A 20,654-nucleotide genomic window follows, 5' to 3' on the forward strand; every position below is an offset into this window, starting at 1 on the left:
AAAAAAAAAAAAACATCCAAGCATTATGTTTTCAAAATCAAACCAGTGTAAACTGGGCCAAGTACATAACTGGCCACGGCAAGAATATAAAAAAATGGCAAAAGCCTGATTGTTATGTCTGAGATCACGTCTATATTTAGACAAAAGACTGTTTGCTCGGAATAGTAAAAGGTGGAGCAATGCAATCTCAATGCATCTTTCAGAGGTTTGCACACACTGACACACTACAGAAATAACTGACTTAAAAACATTTTTTTTGTTGGTAAAAATACTAATGGTCTAAGACTTTTGCACAATACTGTATATATATATATATATATATATATATATACATACAGTACTGTGACCCTAGCAATAGCCAAAAATACACTGTATGGGTCAAAATTATTGATTTTTCTTTTATGCCAAAAATCATTAGGATATTAAGTAAAGATCATGTTCCATGAAGATAATTAGTAATTTTTCTAATGTAAATATATTAAAACTTAATTTTTGATTAGTAATATGCATTACTAAGAACTTCATTTGGACAACTTTAAAGGCGATTTTCTCAATATTTTGATTTTTTTGCAGCCTCAGATTCCAGATTTTCAAATAGTTGTATCTCCGCCAAATATTGTCCTATCCTAACAAACCATACATCAATTATTTATTCAGCTTTCAGATGATGTATAAATCTCAATTTCGAAAAAATTTACCCTTATGACTGGTTTTGTGGTCCAGGGTCACATTTATAAAAACTCATAAACCTGCAGTTGAGTACATAGTATATGCACTGTGTATTATGTCATTTAGGACACAACTCATATGTTTATGCTTCTTAATGAGTGTATACAGGACTCCAGAATGATTCATTTGAAATGATTCACAGTTCCTTCAGTCATTATATCACTCACTGTCATTCAGTCACTGCTCTGATATATTTGTGAATGTCTCAAGTCAGTAGTCAGTTATGCTGATAATTAGATGATATAGGTTTCAGTGAGTTAGATGAGTCAGTTACTGTGTTAGTGAGTCAGTGTGGTTGTTTGTCCAACAGTGTCTCTGCCAGTCCATGAGTCATATGGCCAGTAATTTCATGAATCATGTGCAGCAGCTCTGATAAACGCTGCCTTCATGCTATTAAGCTCCAAACCCAAACGCTGCAGGTGTGCATGTACAGCCCAAAGCCATGTGTCTCATTTCATCCAGGATGAAGTGTTTTGGGGAATCTTAATGTGTTAGTGACATTAAGGCAGGGTTTGACTCTAAGGTCAGTGTAAGAGAGATTCAGGCCAGTGTTGTGTTCGTGTTGTTAATTGTTGTGCAAGTGCAAGTTGCAGATGTGCAAGTGGGAAATCAACCAAGCAAGCACAAACAGACTCACAACCGAGTCCGCACAGGGACATATATCAGTAAGTGCACTGAACGTGTGAGTGTATTAAACTATAACACTCTCCTAGCAAGCCCTTGGCTGCCCTGGGTTTAAAACCATGAAAATTAAGCATTTGTGCCTTAGTGTTGGGCGATATGCTCCATAGTCATATCGTCCTATCGTCAGAATGTGAGATAGGGCTGGGCGATATGGCCAAAAAATCATATCTCTGTATTTTTTGGTTAAATTGTGACATATGATATATATCTCGGTATTTTCTACATTTTGCTATTTGGATGGGGGAAAAAATCTGTATTAATTTAAAAAAATGTTATTCTAAATCCTGCCCAATGTTGTACAATGAAACAATGATCATATTAAAAGCTATTAAAACAAATATAGTGAATGTAACCATATAGGCTATGCTATATAATAGCCAATATGCATTAAAAGGGTTAAAATCACATTACATTAACATTGCAACATTACAAAGAAATATAATATAATGCTTCTTACGAATATAATGCATCTTAAAGGGGTCATATGATGCGATTTCAAGTTTTCCTTTCTCTTTGGAGTGAGTTAAATTCACGAAACTAAAAAAAAAAATACAATACAATATAAAATAGAATACAATTACTTGTAGGTTTAAAATTCTACATATGGCACATTCATTGTCCAACAAGAAATATTTTAGCAAAATGTATATTTTACTCAAAATTATTGCGATCTTATTTCATCGCGCTCATTCTGTTTGGCGGCCGCACTCGTTCACTGAAGTCTAGTAGTTTAGCAGAGAATTGCATGCAGGAGGCTCATCCACTCCTGACAGGAAAATGGAAATATTTCCATGACTTTCCATGACTTTCTAACATTTACAGATGAGAATATACCTGTGAAATGTAAGTTATGCACTGAGGAAACCAGCACATCTCAAACGCATTAAACAGCATCTGTCAGCAGCCCGTAAGTTATATGTCAGAGCATCTGACGGGGCAAGCCGCTTTAATCTGTATGTGTTAACTATATCTTACGAGTTATTTTTAAAGCCCTTAATTAATATAAAGCATGTCTCATGTTTAGAACAATTTGTTTTATGCACTTTCCGCGCAGCAGCTCACTCCGTGTCCTCCGCTATTTATTCAGCCTCCGAGTATCAAACTATTTCTACATACCATATCGTTAGTGAAAAAATATATCAATATAACCCAGATCGATATACCCTCACCACATCGCCGATACACGATATTATTATGCTATTTATTTAATTATTCACTTTCTTAGTTTTATAACCGGAGAGCGAACCAACTCCAGGGTAAAAGAAAAGCAGCCTAATGTTAGTGTAATCTATTGACTACACATTATATCTTTTTAGTCAATTAGCATATGGATGTCGTGTCTTAAAATATTTTTAATATGACTTTAATATTTAACATGATAACAATTTAATAAAAACATTGCAAGTTACTAATTACTAGTTACTAATGCTTACATTTCCTCAGTTATTCAAACAGCAGCTACAGAAAACGAGCAAAGAGCATTTACATTATCAAAGAACATTATAACTGATTCAGGGTAGCGCGAGTTTATGCAACTTAAAAAAACACTCCCGATATAATCAGTGAAGCTATCTACACTGTTTGATGAATAAATCTCTTATACTTACATTGTATGTACATCTGCACTTTTTTGTTTATAATGAGAGAATTCGGGAGAGAGCAGAATTCAGTCAGCGAGCAAGCACACTTAACAACAAAACTCTGGTGTTTCAGCGATGACTCATCTGAACGCCTCTGATTGGCTATTGCGGTTATAAGCTTAACAGAATCGTGTGTGATTGGTTATAATGCGTAACACTGTAAAAACGTGTATAAAGAAATATGATGGAACAAATAAGCCCTAATATTAATTAGATATAAAATACTAGCCTGATAATAATAATAATAATAATTATTATTATTTTGATATCGTCAAAGACATCAGCCACAGGAGATATCTCTGACTATCATCAATACATGATACTATCATCTATCGGCACAATCGGCACACAGTAAAGGATTAATTTATATTAGGATTAACATAAGTATTAACTTATGTTAAAACTGCTCAGTTTGCAACATGGCTGGTAAAATATTTTGTATTAAAAAAAAGACACAACTGGTCATAGCCTGTACACTGGCTAAATGGGTGGCCTGAAAACTAATTTTCTGGTCTGCAAAAGTTTGCCACAAAACAGTTCTAGTATAAAGGGAGGGCAAAAGTTAATACCATGTGTTTAGCAATTATATGTGTAATATACGTATATATACATATCTGTATGGGCTATGTTGAATCTTTGTTTTGCCAAATAATAGTGTCGCTTTGAAGCCATATTATCTGTGTTGCAAGTTTGTTTGCACTCTAAGTCTGTGTGAGTGCTTGTGTGTTTGTCCAGTGCCAGTCAGGTGCTAGTGAGATATTGTTTCAACTGTACCATACTGTACCCACATGCTGATAGTCACACTGTACACAGCCCTCAACCCACTCCATCTGTTCATTTCTCTCTCTCTTTCCTTGAATGCTTACAAACTCCAGTCTCCATCCAAAAGCCAAATGTAAAAGCTTTCATTTGAACCTCTTAAAGAACAGGAACCCGAGGCCAGGGGGTCGCTCATATCTCCCTGTGAACTCTTTCAGTAACTCCTCTGTGTGTCACCTCCTACCCTGCTTTCTATCTCAGTCCTCTCTTCTCTCCAACAGTCCATCCGCACTCCTCCTCACATATCTTCCATCGCGCCTGCACAAAGGGATGCCAACGGTGGCCACTCTCCATATCACCTACTCATCCCTGCCCAGATCGAAAACAGGCCAGGAATGAATTGATGTGCAGAAAGTGATGGTTTCGCTTCAAGTTGGCACTCCTTTTTTTAAGTTACAGACATCTCACACACCGCTGAACCTCTCTGCCACACACATCTCGTCATCCTCTCTCTCTCTCTCTGACGTTTTGGGCATTAGGTTCATCCTATGAAGTGATACAGACAGTTTATACAGTAGCCGCATCCGTAACTACTGTGCATGCGGTGAAGCCTACGCAATCTCAATGTACAACTATTAAGACATTACACAATCTTCATAGTGACCAACCAACACCCAGCCACATTGCAGGGACTATAACACACCACAGTTGTATTTGTCAAACTTAATGAGAGTTTCAGGTCTAATAACAGCCAACACATGATAACATCACTGCACAACACACAAAAACGCCAAGCGGACACTGTACTAGATCAGCACCACATCAAACTGAGCACATTCCACAATAAATGCAGCAGGGGTTACGAGAAACCAGCACAAATGTCCCCTTGTGAGTGATCATTCTTAATTTCTTGAATGTACACATGCAAATCATACATACGGTGTATATGATCACACACACCCAACAGAAGAACCCAATAGCATCAATCCCTTCCAGTGAAGCAAACTCATCTAAATCAGCAGCTAATAGAGCCCAGCATATTCTCTCTCCATTCCACACACACATACACACGCTCGCACGCGCAGTAACACACACCGGTTTAGCATTCTGTCCATCAGAGCAGCGGTGTATCTGGCTGGAGGCAGACATTGTATTCTGTAGCCGTTAACAGAGACAGAAGCTGCGATTCACACAGACACGCACACACACATGCATATAGCGGTGGAGATGCTCTACGCTGGCTAATGCACGAGCAAGCGCTCACTCTTCCGCACATAGACACACGCACACGTCCGAACGCGCGCACACATGCGTGCATTGCAACACATCCCTGCCTGTCGATCCACTCCATCACTCCGGCTCGTTCCTTGCACACATGCAGCGCTCTCTCTAGCCCACCTCCCTCCCTCTCTACCAACCGTGAGAAAAACATGAAAACAGCCAGTACCTGTAAATGAACCAGACGCTGCGATTCATAGGGCCTAGCGACGGCCAGGACGACGAGAGGGAGAGGGAGAGAGAGAGATCCTCCTCTCCGCATCCTCCCATTGCCATTTCCCCCCACCTCCTCCTCCTCCTCCTCCTCCACCTACTGCTGCTCCTCTTCCAGCCAGAGAACAGCAAGCGAGAGCCGTGCGAGGGGAGGAGAGGAGGAGAGAGAGACGGAGAGAGTGAGAACGAGGGCCTAGCTCTCCCAACCCTTTCATACTTAAGACGGAGAGAGAGAGCGGGAGAGAGAGAGAGCGATGGTTCACTGTGACTGCGACAGAGGAAGAGGGAGAGTGAGCAAGGCAAGGAGAAAGAAAGGGAGGGAGGGCGAGATAGAGGGACAGAGAGAGAGAATGTGTGGTTGGAAGACATGGTTTAGCATGAAAGAGGAGAGAAATGATGTAATTTGATAAAGGGAGAGAGAAAGAGAGGGGCTTGAGGTGACCGAGTTTGTTTGCTGATTAGCTAATGCATGCATTGAATGTAAAGGACGCTAAGAGGCCATTCACACAGGAAGCTAGGAACGAATCGCAGGTGTCTTGAGACACGTTGTTACGGCATTTGAACTGTTTTAACACATCATTGCGGCTCAAAAATGCAACAGTGCTCATGGCGTGAGATGCTTAAAAAAACAGCAAGACGCACTGTAATGGTCACAAGCATTCATCTAGTGCCCGTTTACGTAGAAAAAAAAACAGCACATGGCTAATGCGTGCATATGCACACCTGCTGCAGTATATGAGATCAAACCGTTGGGAAGGTGTAATTGAAATGCCAAGCATCAGTTTCACTAGGGCAAGACAACTGTCACACACTCATCTGTCTCTCTTTTACTCCTCCCTCTCATGTACACATCTGCCTCTTCCTCTCTTCTTCAGCAGCCACGAGTTGAAAAGAGCAATGTTTCTATCACTGCCTCCACAAGTCACTGTTTTCCCATTCATAAAACTGGCAGCAGCGTTTGAGAGGTAGAGAGAGACAGGGAACGAACGAGAGAGAGAGAGAGATAGAGCACTCTCTAGTGTTCTTGTCGGATAGCCTTAGAGCACTACAGCTCTGAACCACCATCCGCCTTTTACATCATCAATATCACCAGCTACTGAATGAACATTTGTTTTTTATTTCTACACACTGGTGAATTTTTCAATGCTGTTGCCTGTGGTCAAACCTTATTGACAATCTTCAGATTCATTGTACACTGACTGACACATAATGCAGCAGTCTGAGGGAATGTGATATCTGGATTTTCTGTCATTTCGAAAATTTTGTAAATACAAATACAATAGTCAAGACAGCAGAAGGTGAGTTTATCGACCTTCATGGAATCATGGAACAAACACTAGGATAAATATTGTTTTAGTATTAGCCATATTAAGATGAATTTGCAGCAACATATCTCTGAGAATGATTAGACACACATGCTAACTTTACTCAATTCAATGGTTAGCTGCTTTTTATTCTGTGCTTTTTTCCTACTGTTACGACCAAACCCCAACCTATTTTCAGCCTGCAATCCAAAGTTGAGAACAACTTATCTAAACCATCTACAATGAAAGTACACTACTATTCAAAAGTTTGGGGTTGGAAAGATTTTTAAATTTTTTTTAAAGAACTCTCTTATGCTTACTAAGGCTGCATTTATTTGATCAAAAATACTGTAAAACAGTAATATTAAATAGAAGTATTACTATTATTTTACATTTTTTGATTCTAATATTTTTAAAAATGTAATTTATTCCCATGATGGCAAAACCTAATTTTCAGCATCCCTACTCCAGTATTCAGTGTCACATGATCCTTCATAGATCATTCTAATATGCTGATTTGCTTTCTTATTATTATCAATGTTAAAACAGCTATATTTTTGTGGAAACTGTGATTTATTTGAGACGGAATTTACTTGTAAAATTATAAATGCATTTACTGTCACTTTTTCTTGCTGAATTAATTTCTTTCTTAAAAAATCTTACTGACCACACACTTTTGAATGATAGTGTTATACTCCTACAGTATACAGTATTTACAGTGTACAGTATTTTTATGGAAAAGCAAAATATACTTTTCAAAAATATCATCTGTAAGCTTTTCTTTGTCCTAGTAATTACCTTGTCTATTGCTTTGAAACCAGTTCTTAAATAACACCTTTGCAAACACAATGTAATTACGTTGGGTTATACTTAGATATACATTTCTATTCTGTTTGAAAGAGATGAAGACCATATTCCTTGGTTAAAAAATAAAAAAAATTGTTTTAAACAATTTTTTAAAAACTTATCTTCTAATGGACTAATGGCCACAAAACTTGTGGGGTCTTAAAAAATACTGCAATAAACATCCTAGTAATATGACTTAACTTGCGTTCCATAATGAACAAGAGTTAAAATATAAGGGATATTGTCTAATTAAGATGTTAACTTTTAAATGCATAAAAAATATTTTGTGCAGCATTAAGTATGACTGATTTATAATTAATAATTGAATAAAATAATTTAAGTAATTACATAAAATTAATTAACTGTCAAAAAGTAATTGGCGTGTTAATGAGCTCAATGTTTGTAATGGTCCAAAAGTCTCTGCATGTTAATCAGACTAATAAGCAGACCATGGGTCAGCGACATTAGCCACGCACGCTACGTGTACTATTGGTAAACAGTTGAGTAATCACTGTCACACAAGCAATAAGTGAGAGAGATTAATATAAATCTCACTAGCCACTGGACAGAGCCAAGCGGATCTGTTTACTCACACGACCGACTGTTAGTGCAGCTATCGGGAGTGTATGTGGGTATTGTTCTTGTCTGTTGTGTATTTTCATCCTCCTCTGAACCTGTTGCTCTGTTCCTGTCTCTGCACCGTGGCAGAAGCATACACTTCCACACCCATCTGCTTCCTCTTCTGCCTTCTGTCCACCTGACCTTTGTTCCTTCCTCTTCCTCTGCTTGTCCTCCCACACTTATCACACTCTGCCCTTTGTTTTTTTCTGTCCTCTCTTATTATCATAGTTCTACACTGACACTGCCCCTTATTTCTGCAGTGACCTTGAGTAGAGGCTGAAAACCACTAATATCATGCTGCCTTTCCTCAAAGGGATAGTTTACCCAAAATGACAATTTTGTCATCATTTACTTACTCTCATATGAGTTTTTTTTTCCTGTGGAACACAAAATGTCCAAGCTGTACTTTTCCATACAAAAAAGTGACCACGGCTACAAAGCAAGGTTTTCAGTAAATCACAACTTTGAATTTGAATCATGTTTTTCACACAAATCTTATCATATGGCATCAAACGCCGAAAATAGTGCACAAATTGTGAATACAATGTTTGTTTGTTTTTTACCCTAGACCAGTGGTTCTCAACCTTTTGGACTCTAAACCCCACAGTTGTCCAAAAAAATATTTCAAGAGCCTACACTCCTAGTACAAGCACACAAATGCACCCACCAGACAACGCATGCACAAGGAGGTAGAGAGAGGCCCCTCCCCCTACCCCTGTCGCCTCCCTCTCCTCTAACAATGTCTGTAAACAAAGCGGAACCTATGAATGAAGGAGGAGAGTGAGCGAGGGAATCGAAAAAGAAAGAAACGCAGTCACGCATCTCTCATGAGAAACACAGTCAGGGATGAGAGAACTGAGAAGAGAAAGACATGGACAAGAAGAGGAAGAGAGAGTTAATCGGAGAGGGGAAAAAAAGAACTCACATCATCTCTGTCAAAGCCTCTTTCGTTGGATGTCGATGTTGGTCCTCGCTGCCCTCCCCCTCCGTCTCCCTCTGCCTCCTTCGCTCTCTACGGCATTGCTGGATCCACAATCTACTGCCTTATTCTACCTCTTTCTACAACTCTCGCACTCTTTCTGTCCTCCAGCATGGTAGACTACACCACACCGCTGTTCATTCAGAGCATGTGTGTGATGAAGAGCGTGAGAGAGAGAGGAGGGGAGAAAGAGCAAGAGCGAGCAAAAGAGAGGGAGAATCAGCAGGAAGAGAGGGGGTAAGGAAGTGTGGATATAGTGGCAGAAGGCATATGTGTGCCTGTACAGTACAGTATGTATTTGTACACGTGTTCCCATATCTGTATCGATGCCAGAAAACTTGCTGGCACGTTTTCAGTGTAAGACTGCGCAGCCGTATTCGTGAGGACTCGTTCGGTGAACTTTTACCTGAAATTGTACTGTACGTCCTTGACCCTATTACGCAGATCACTGGCCTATAAAGAGATCACGTGCGCTGGGAAGGGAAAAAGAGAGTGCTGCAGGGTGCTCAGGGACAGGGATGCTGGAATTGTGACACAGTTGAGTTTGCACAGACCGAAGGAAGACAAGGAACAGAGAAGGATGATGCAGAGAGAGGACGTTGCTATTAAAAATGACTCTGCGAGGGAAGAGCAATGATGGAGGTGGTGAAGCGATGCCAGAAAGGACATAGTGATGTGTGGTGTTCTGGAAAAGTGGGGCTGAGATGAGAACAGAAGAGCCAAGAGGTTGGAGAAAGAATAGAGACATCCATCTATCTATCTATCTATCTATAGTGTGATTTGGACAAGAAAATGCAAAATGCATGATGAAAAAAAAAGTTCACTACTACACTACACTTTTTTTTCTTTGGTCATGTCAATAGTTGCAAGATGCTTCTGTATCCATTTATTCATCCGTGCATTCATCCCTCTCTTTCTCTCTCTCTCTTTCCTTTCCTCTTTAGTGCCCTTCATAGTCTGACCTCCAGATGGAGTCACCACGGGGGTGGGAGGGTGATGGAGAGAATATGAAAGAGTGTAGGGGGTGAGTAAAATGGGAGGAATTAAAAGAGAGAGAGAGAGCACTAGGGAGAGTTAGAGTGGGACGAGGGGATGACGAAGCCAAAAATAGAGGGGTGAAAAAAATAATTAGAAACTGAAAACATAGTAAAAAGTATCAATTTGTGCGTTTGTTAGTGTATTTCTACATGTGCATGAATGGGAGCAAGCGAGTGTGACTAGCGAGATTCAGACTATAAATGAAAAATATGATTTATAATGTGTATATTTGTATGTAAATAATTTGCTAGGCTTGTATTGTGTTGTCCTGCAGGCTGCTGGGATTAGATGAGCGTGAGCTCTCTCCGTGACTGGGACAGAATGACATCACATGAAGCAGCTTTATGTTTACTGTGAAGTGCTAATGAAAAGAGCACAGCAGTGTTAATTTACCAGCACACGACTCACAGACACGACTCACAGACACTTAGACAGACTGAGAGAGAGAGCAATATTACAACATGGCTACCAAAAGCAGATATTACAGTCTTGCGAAAAGTGCTTCATTTCATGGGGCTGTCACTTAAATTCAAAGGGGCTGGGACAATATTTTAAGTCCCACCCTTCTGCCTAAGGCCCAATTGAGTAGGCTACACCATAGAGGACCTCAATAGCTCCCCACGTTTCCCCAAGCCCCTGACAATGGCCCTGGGTTGACAATACATTTTATGTGAACCATCCTACAAAAGTAGATTACTGATGATTTAGGGGCCATTCACACAGAATGTGTTTTTGCATTTAAAAATGTGAGATGCAGGGCAGTGGAATGAAAAATAAAGGTCTAGAGATACGGTTTTTAAAAGCTGAACTTATTTTAACATGCGCTGTATTGTTAGATGCGACAAAAGACGCGAGTGCTGTGGTCAAACACGTTCACCTAGTGCATGTTCACAAGAGAAAAACATTGCAATATGGAAAAGCAGCTTACTGAAATGCAAAAAAGGGGGTTTTAATTTTAAATGAATGGCACCTTACCCTATCAAAAATAATAATTAATAAATAAAAAATAAAAAATACAATAAAAATCCTCTTCTTTACAATCATTTGTTAACTTATTTTCCAGTCTTATAATAAATCTTAGATATATTAAGAAAAATATTAAGTGTTTATTGGAAAACAACTAAAACAAACAAACAAAAAAGACTGAAAGACTTAATAAAAAGTATAAAATGCATTATGAAATGGATCTTAAAGGGACAGTAACATAAAATGAAATAACCCTTCTGTTATGGAACATAAAAGAAGATATTTCGATTTTTTTTTTCTCCATACAATGAAAGTGAAAAGCCACCAAAACCGGTTACCAAAATATCTTCTCTATTTTGTTTTCCGCAGAAGAATGAAAGTCATATAGTTTGTAACAAAATAAGAGTAAACGATGACAGAATTTTCATTTTTGGTTGAACTGTCCCTTTAAGTGAATTACTGTACAGTACATCTATTACAGGAACAGTTCCCTGGAGCAACCTGGTAGGACTGGGTGGTATATCGAGTTTGTACAATATATCGATATATTTTTTTATAAACGATATGGTATGAGGCAATACCGTTTATATCGATATACTTACAATTTGATAAGAGCGCATCTGAAAAATAGCAGAGGACACAGAGTGAGCTGCTCTGGGGAAAGTGTATAATCCAGTTCACAGGTATATTCTCCATGGAAATATCTCCATTTTGCTGTCAGGAGTGCATGAGCCTTCTGTATGTGATTATCCGCTAAACTTCACAAGACTTCAGTATGCAAACGCCGCCACGTGTATGCGCCAAACAGCCCGAGCGCAATAATTCGGACTAAAAATATACATTTTGCTAAAATATTTGTAGTTGGACAATAAATGTGCCATGTGTAGAATTTGAAACCTACAAGTAAGTGTATTTTATGATAGCAGTAACTATAAAGTGACTATTGTAATGGGGTAATCAAAATATACTGCAATATGTGATTTTGTTTTTATTTCTTTTCAGTTTTAGTTTAGTGAATTTAACTTCTGCTTTAAAAATAATTATTTTTGTTTTTAGATGTTTTAGATCTTAATAATGTTAGAATGTAATGTGATTTTAGCCCCTTTTTTGCGTAATATATAGCATATAGCCTACATGGTTATAATTTTAAAATATAAAATACTGTATATAAAGTATATACAGTACGACTAAATATAAAGTACTTTATACGACTAAATATAAAGTACTGCAGTTCAATTCAATATCACATTCTTCAGCGTCAGTCTCAGCTATTTAATTCTGAAATTAATTTAACATAACAGTCTCCCATCTGACTTCCAAAACCAGCTTCACAGGCCACAAATATTGAGATACATAAATCACACGCTGGTATCTCCATCTCCATGCCCGTCAGTCTATCACTCACACTCACAGCAGTGCGAGAAAAGGTGCCAAGGCCTCCTCAGGTGAGTCACTGTCAACGGCAGCATTTCAGAAGAACCAACAGAAAACTCTCCACGTGCTGAACGAAACTCAGTCTAACCCACGAGATGGTGAGCGTGATTTCACCAAGTACAACATGTTCCTGGATCAACATCCTTGTTGATCCTGGAACAACATTCCAATCAATCAATCAGAATTGAGATATAACTTTTCAGGAAATATCTGTTTTAGGCTTACAATCAGGGTTAGGTGCTTCTACACCCTTGTTAATCAGCTATCATTTCCCACTGATTTTAGGAATAAATTAGGGTAGGGTTAGGTTTAGGGGTAGGGATTGGGTTAAGTCTGTATTTTTGGACAATAATGTTGATCCAGGATCATCAAAAGATGTTGATCCAGGAACATGTCTTACTTGGCAAAATCACGGCGACCCCCACGAGACATGCGAGTAGATGATAAAGAACGCAAACCTCTTGACAGTTTCTGACAGTTGTGAGAAAATAATCTGTATGGGAAGAATCTGTATCTTGAAAAGACCAGCATTTTAGACGTATCTTAACTACCTTAACCAGCAAGATTTCCTTTGACCGCAATTTTTGCTGTCAAATTTTTTTGCTTTAATTTTTGTCTTTCATGCTTTAGTGAGTATTTTACACTGGTCCACTAGCTAAATCAGCACCAAACCAGCATAAACAAACTCTAAATTGGTCTTCTTAGCAGAAAGTCCTTCATTACAACATATCAGCATCAACATATCAGCAATGCACATCCATAAATTCTAAAAGTGTTCTTACCTGGGCGCGTCAAAGCTGTCGTAGGATCCAACAGTATAATGTCGGAAGAGTCGCTTGGCTCTCTCACTGCGGCTCTCTGAAAGACGCACACACAACCGCATCCACATCATCATGAGGTTGGGTGTGTGAGGGTGCAACTACAGCATGACAAGAAAATACACGTCTGACTTGAAGTTTCCCACTCTGACAGAGCGTGGTGGCCCAAACCACAGTGAGTTTAGCCAGCGTGAAATGGCACAATCGGTCTCTCTCACACTCCAGTAGTGCTGTAAACTATTAATAGTCATCATAGCTGCTCTCCCTCACCAAGTCTGACATCACAACATCACAGAGATGCTGTGGCAGTCCAACTGTCCAACACCTCCATCTGGGACTATCAAAATGACAGCTCTGAGTGTAGTGTGGATGTCTTTGATACTAATAACGTGTGTGTAATGTATGTGTGCGTGTGTGTGAGGAATCTCACCTGAACGAGGCTCCAGGCTGCGGAGAGCCACCTCCTCAACGCAATCAGAGGGGAACCAGCCTGTGCGCCCTCGAACCGTACCCTCCCAGTATCCTCCTTCACCCACACTCAACACTAAGAGAATCAAGAGAGAGAAACAACAGTGTGTGTGTGTGTGTGTGAGCAGTAAACATATGAAGAGTGTACAGCAACAAAAACACACTATATAGACCAGAAGCGTCATGACCAGACACATTTTTGAGCCAAGTGGATTTTGAACTACCATCTTTCATATTTAGGTTCCACGATTATGGAAGGTAAAAAAGTGTTTGTTTAAAATGCTGTGGCAGAAATCAGTCATTATGTCTGCATTTGTTATGTCCAATCGAGTTCTTCGAGACCTTCCACTGATTACTTACTTGAAATTGTATGACTTGACATTTATGTTTTCATAAAGTTATTTTTTTTCATACATGGTTGTAAACAGGTTTCACATCCTTTTTGATTAATTAATTCTAGAGGTGTGCGATATCGTAGTATTGTGCTACAGTGCACATTCTATCAGTTGCAGTTCTGGCGCATCCGTCTTAAACGCTGTACAATGCAACGTACATTCACATCAAACATTAACTCAGCGGTAGTGTTACACTCACAGGACACTCGGAATCACAAAAGTATATTATTTGCATGTGCTTTAAAGCCTTGCTTGTTAAACATTTCATTTGCGTGCTGTTCTGACATACATGTGAGAAAAGATGCCAAGAAGTTACACCTGAAGTGCGCGCACACTAAAAAGTCTGTCAAACATCACCTTATTACTGGACTAAGTTATCTTTCTCGTCTGATTGTGCCAACACTGTCAAAAACATACAAGGTTTACATATAATCACAGTTGGTTATGTCTAAAGTGAAAGTAAAGAGTTGAGAGAAAAATGGGTGTGTGCCTGTATATTAGATGCGTGCAGGTCTTAAAGTGACAGCAGACTAATAGTACTAAACATCTGTCATTATTTACTCACTCTCATGTTATCCCAAACCTGTATTACTTTCTGTCTTGAACTGAACACAAAAGAAGACATTTTGAAGAATGTGGGTAACCAAACAGTAGCTGGTCCCCACTGACTTTGATAGTAGAAAAAAAAAATACTGTGGAAGTCACTAGGGACCAACAACTATTTGGTTTTCCACATTTTTCAAAATAACTTTTATGTTCAACAGAAGAAAGAAACTCATTCAGGTTTAAAACAACTTGAGAGTGAGAAAATAATAACAGAATTTTCATTTTTGGGTGAACTATCCCTTTAATGTTAATAAAGCAGCAAAACACAATATAATGTGTATCTTTGTTCATATTTTTTAATAACAAAGACAAAATAATGACAAAGATTTTTATTTTTGCCCAATTTGGCCAAAATATCTGGCATTATTTTTTATTTTATATTTTGTTACCTTGTAAGGCTTTGTTTTTTTTAAATAAGGAAATATATATTAATATAAAACATAAAATAAGGAAAAGTTTGGCTGTACTGCTCAGACAACTTGCAAAATAGTAACACCAACATGACAAAGAATCGTGAATCGTGATTTTCCTGAAAAAAATTGTGACATGATATTTTTGCCATATCGCCCACCCCTAATTAATTCCCATGACTTTTATATGATTGTTCCATGTACAGACTGCTGGGAAGAATGTCAGACACAGTTCTTGAAATTAACAGATTTAAAACATTATACCTATTTGTGTACAAATCTTTAAACCTAAAATATGGTCTCAGATTTGAATCAAGCTCAACCTGGCTTTCTAAACCAGAGAAATGTATATTGATAAATTTACATTCATACCTATACACTATCGTTCAAAAGTTTGAGGTCAGTAAAATGTTTTTGAAAGAAGTCTTGTATGCTAACCAAGGCTGCATTTATTGCATCAAAAATACAGTAACAATTTTAAATTGCTTTGCTTTGATGAATAGAAAGTTAGAACAGCATTTATTTGAAATATAAATTATTTCCAACACTATATGTCTTTACTGTTGCTTTTAATCAATTTGATCAATGTGTCTTTGCTGAATTAAAGCATTAATATCTTTCTAAAAAATTACTGACCCCATGCTTTTGAACTGTAGTGTATTTATATTCATATAGAATTTTTCCACAACTTTCAACATTTTACTATATTTCTCAGGCCTGGAAATGACAGTTTCAAAATTCCTTAATATTTCCAGTTTTTTCATGACCATGGGACCCATGTATAGCCTAAATTGTAAGAAAAAATATATATATTTTTATAATATATTTAATCTAGAGATGGATGTGGGCCCCCTGCACACTTAAATAATTAACCATCAAAACTGTTTTTCTTTTTCTTTGGTATCATCTTATACCCCTTAGGGCACCAAAAGAGCTAGGACCGCCCCTGGTACCCCTTAAAAAACATAGGTGCATGACGCTGCTGATACACACTCACAGCACCATCTCAGGTACACACAAACAAATTTAATCACAAATCGCATGCGAAATCACTATCACTTATGAGTTTACTAATACATGATGAAACATGCATATAAGCAAGCTATGGTGACAGATCTAAACATGGACTCTAGAATTAAACACACACATACACACACTCGCATGCACGTTGACATTGCTCGCAAACAGACATATACTGACATACCAACACATATCACCAGAATACATACACAGACAACGTTTATCCACACCTGTGAAAAACATACAGAAACAAACACACATTTAATGGTATTCTTGCTGACATATATACACTCACTCTCACACAACACACACCATTGTTCCTGTCCACACAGAGACACACACACACACACACACATCCATTCACCTTTGACTTTGTCTCCCTTGTTGAAGCTGATCTCGCGGTCCCCCTGGGCGGAGTGCGAGCGGGTGGCCACAAACACACGGCCAGGCACGGCACTGTAGAGACGCCGCCGCTGCCCGCTTGCTGTGCCCTGACTACTGATAGAGCCCGCCCTGTACAAAGGTACACGAATCAGACAACAGGGTTAACATTCATTCATTTATGCACATTTATTACCGGCTCTACTCATTCAGGTGTCCGTCTTCACAGGACGTGAATATTGATGATGATTTAGGCATAGAGTTCGCTGAATGACAAGTTAACCTTGTCCTTTCTACTCTCTTTCTCACCCTTGTCTTCCTCGTGTTTGCCGGCTCCGATCGTCTCGGTCGCCTGTTCGACCACGAGACGGGGAACGGGTTCTTGCTCCACGGGGACTGCTGGAGCTACGCAAGGTGCCACCATGCTTTAGACCCTGACAGATACACATAAACACGACGAGTAACAATTAAAGTTTGAACATAAATATGAAGCATGTCAAACAGAAGGGTCAAGGTTAGCATGGCCCAGTTAGCCCCTTAACTCCCATGCTAATGGATAGCTTTTATGAATTCAAATTTTAAATGTATAATTTTCACATTTTACATATTTTTGCACATAATTCATATTTATTTAAACAATATTACCATTAAAAAGTCTGGGGTCAGTAAGTTTTTTAATTGTTTTGCAAAGAAAATATGCTCTCCAATGCTGCATTCATTTGATACAGTAAAAACAGTAATTACTGTGAAATATTATTACAATTTAAAAGAACTGTTTTCTATTTTAATAGTTTTTCAAATGCAATTTATTCCTGTGATGGCAAAGCTGAATTTTCATCAGCTATTGATCATTCACAAACTGATTTGCTGCTCAAGAAATATTTCTTATTATTATCAATGTTGAGAACAGTTGTGCTGCTTAATATTTTTGTGGAATATTTTCACTTTCACTTTGAGCAACTTAATGCATCCTTGCTAAATTTACAAGTATTATTATTAATTTATTTTTTTAAACACCTTACAGACCCCAAATATTTGAATGGTAGCATTTACTCACATATAAATAAAATTTTAGGGAAAAAACTAAACAAAAAACTAATTTACCTGCACAGAGACAAGGCTTGATCCAGCAGCGTTGGGGAAAGCGATCCAGTCTGGCACATTCATGCTGTTGTCACTGTTGGCTCGCAAGAAGGGATGAGGATGGGGCAATCCAAGAGTACGAGAACTCTCCCTCCTCTGGGGGGCATACTTTGGAGACTCCAAAAAGGGAACTGACATCAAATCAGGAGAGAAACAGTAATACAGAGAGAGACAGAAGTACGCTCTAATTACCCAATAATGTCCTGCAAAATTCACTTCACAGGGTATTTGGCCATCTTAAGTGTGCAATCATACACGTGGTCTGTATTCAATGATGTTGCAAAGCATTACAAATGAAGTGAACTTCAACAGATCCCCTGCTGAGTGTGTAGGGAGCAGTGAAAACTGCTTAGGGGCTGTGTGAATCGCAAGGCAGCTAAAGAGAGACGAAAGTATCAAGCTCCAAATGTCACACAGTTTGAAGAGCAAATAAATTATCTCACACAGAATAAAAATACCAGCACAACCAAAATAAATCTCCACTTCTTACCTACGTCTGATTCACGATGGTTTTTAATGATTTCTCCCAGCTCAAAATGGCCAGACATCACAGCCACCTAGAAAAGAAGTTCACACACGCTTAATATTTGCATCTGTGAATGACACACAGTGACGCAAGGCTTGGGAATATCGCAATATTAAACACACGCAGGCATTAACTTCCTTTCATATTAAACACAAACGCATGATCACAGTCACAGCTGGCTCTGTGGAGATGGCTGAGGTTAAGTAAAACTCGTTCGGCTCGCAGCAGCTTCACTCCACCTGGGACTCGCAATGCATACAAAAACAATAACACACTACAAGCTACAAAACAGCAAGCAAAATGTGTCATTTCTGTATCGTTAGCATCAACAGACTGACATGCAAAAATAAAAAATGTTTACAAGCACAACAAAATACTGATAACTATCAAGAATTTGATATATATAAATATTTTCATATGATTATAGAGATCATCAAAGATCATCAAACAGACGTGTACAAAATAAGCTGGCAGAATCATGACGTTTACATAATTTTAGACATTATTATTATCATTAAACTAACTTATAGTCATCGCTGCATATCAAACTGAGATGGGAGGAAGCATTTGAACATCCAAAAAAATACATTCTTCACCTTTAAGTTAACTTTAACTACATACATAAGGTTGGAAGAGGGTTTGTAGAATTTAATTATTATTATTATTATTTTTAACCTGTTAATAATATGCACAGCGTTGAAAAACAAATAACAATCTGCAAGTGTCTCATAATTACCTGGAAGGGGGTCTGCCCGCTGTTATTCTTTGTGTCCTTATTGGCTCCTCGATACAGCAGAATGCGGGCACAACTCTCCTAAATGGTGAAATTAGACAATAACAGCCTGAAGACATTGAAGCCATCTAATGCTGGCCATAAAATATAACAAGCATTATACATCATACAACTTTAGTACCCCAGTAAATACAGCACTTGTACACAAAATAATGAAATCTTCACAGTGATCTTTAAAGCATCACTGGAAAAACCATGCTGGTGAAGAGCATGGCAATGCTTGACCAGCACCAAACCAGCACTAGTCAGCACAAACCAGCCTGAAAATTCATGCTGGTGTAAGACAGATATTTTCAACATGAGGTTTTATTATTTGGCTTGATTTTTTGTGTCAGGACCAGCAGTTATACCTTGTTATATAAAGCACATATGTGCAGGGCAGTGTTTCCTGAGGCATTCTGGGATGAGGAGTCTGCACCATAAAAAAGCAGGTGCTCTAAGTGTTGAGAGTTCCCATTTTGACAAGCCTGGAGAAAAAGAGAGAGGTGGGGGGGACAAAGAATGAGAGGAGAGGAGGAAAGAAAAAAAAGAGAAGGGCAGAAACAGTCATTTGACATGAGGAAGGGAAGGGAGGGAGAGAAGAATAGATTTTATACATTGTCAGAACAGACACCTTTGCTAATTAACACCACATGTGTGAGTGAGAGGAAGAGAAAGAAAGAATCAAAATAGATATGGAAACGTACACATGCACAGAGAGAGAAGAAGGACTGAGCAGTGATTCCCAATTGGTGATACTTGGAAGAAACTCAAGATCGGATTCTTGAACTTGTCTCTATTGCCTTTATGTTTGTAACTTCTGTTTGCAACTTGTTTAGCTTTGATGATTATTAAATTCCACCTTAAAAGACTGCAAATGACTTTATTTTTGTTAAACATTCCACCAGGCTTTTAGGATTTTTAAAGTCAAATTCCCTGCAAGGGCTTTCTCTGAGAAAGGCAAAAAAGCTTAAGGTGATTTATTAAAGGGATTAGAAACTTAGTAAGTCTGTTTTTCAACCACAATTTGACTGTTTTTAGTTTAAAAGTGAATCATTGTAATAATACTCATTTTAATAATATTACTGATAATGCTAAATGATATCTAGTATAATTTGAGTCAAAAAAGGAACACAGTTTCTTGTTAGTCTCAGTGAAGCAGAGTACAGTCTGTGAGGGCACAAAATAATACCTCAAAAGTATGTTTTTTTTTTTTTCAATGTTTTTTAATGAAGTTTCTTATGCTTACCAAGGCTACATTTTTTTTATTTAAACATTATTACAAATTTAATGCATGTATATTTGAATGTATTACTGTATATGCTGATTTAGTCCTCATGTAACTTTTGTTAATATTACCACAGTTTAATTAGTATTTTACAGTTATTTATTATTATTTCAGGTTTATTTGACAGGGACAATGCACATCAATAATGCATAAATGTACAATGTGCCAGAATTAGCCAGAAGGCTATTTTGCATCTGCAGTCAAAAATACAAAGAATTAATCAATACATAATACTTACATACTCCAAAATACATATAACATTCACACTATTCCTAAAAAAAACAAAAAAACATCCGCTTAAAAGTTATACTATACATAGAACCAACAAATCAATAC

The 20,654-nt window shown here is 38.0% G+C and overlaps 1 protein-coding gene across 1 annotated transcript in view; it reads right to left on the reverse strand.

The window, feature by feature from the left end:
* shank1 (SH3 and multiple ankyrin repeat domains 1) overlaps positions 1-20,654 on the reverse strand; it is a 119,471-nt gene that overhangs the window by 36,432 nt on the left and 62,385 nt on the right. Inside the window, 8 exon segments of the mRNA XM_016544262.1 lie at positions 13,274-13,349; positions 13,740-13,853; positions 16,573-16,721; positions 16,899-17,023; positions 17,694-17,863; positions 18,223-18,289; positions 18,995-19,072; positions 19,402-19,518. Of these exon segments, the coding sequence (XP_016399748.1) occupies positions 13,274-13,349; positions 13,740-13,853; positions 16,573-16,721; positions 16,899-17,023; positions 17,694-17,863; positions 18,223-18,289; positions 18,995-19,072; positions 19,402-19,518 (896 nt within the window).

Source organism: Sinocyclocheilus rhinocerous, unplaced genomic scaffold, assembly GCF_001515625.1.
Source record: "Sinocyclocheilus rhinocerous isolate Xijiao unplaced genomic scaffold, SAMN03320098_v1.1 scaffold220, whole genome shotgun sequence".
Taxonomy (NCBI): domain Eukaryota; kingdom Metazoa; phylum Chordata; class Actinopteri; order Cypriniformes; family Cyprinidae; genus Sinocyclocheilus; species Sinocyclocheilus rhinocerous.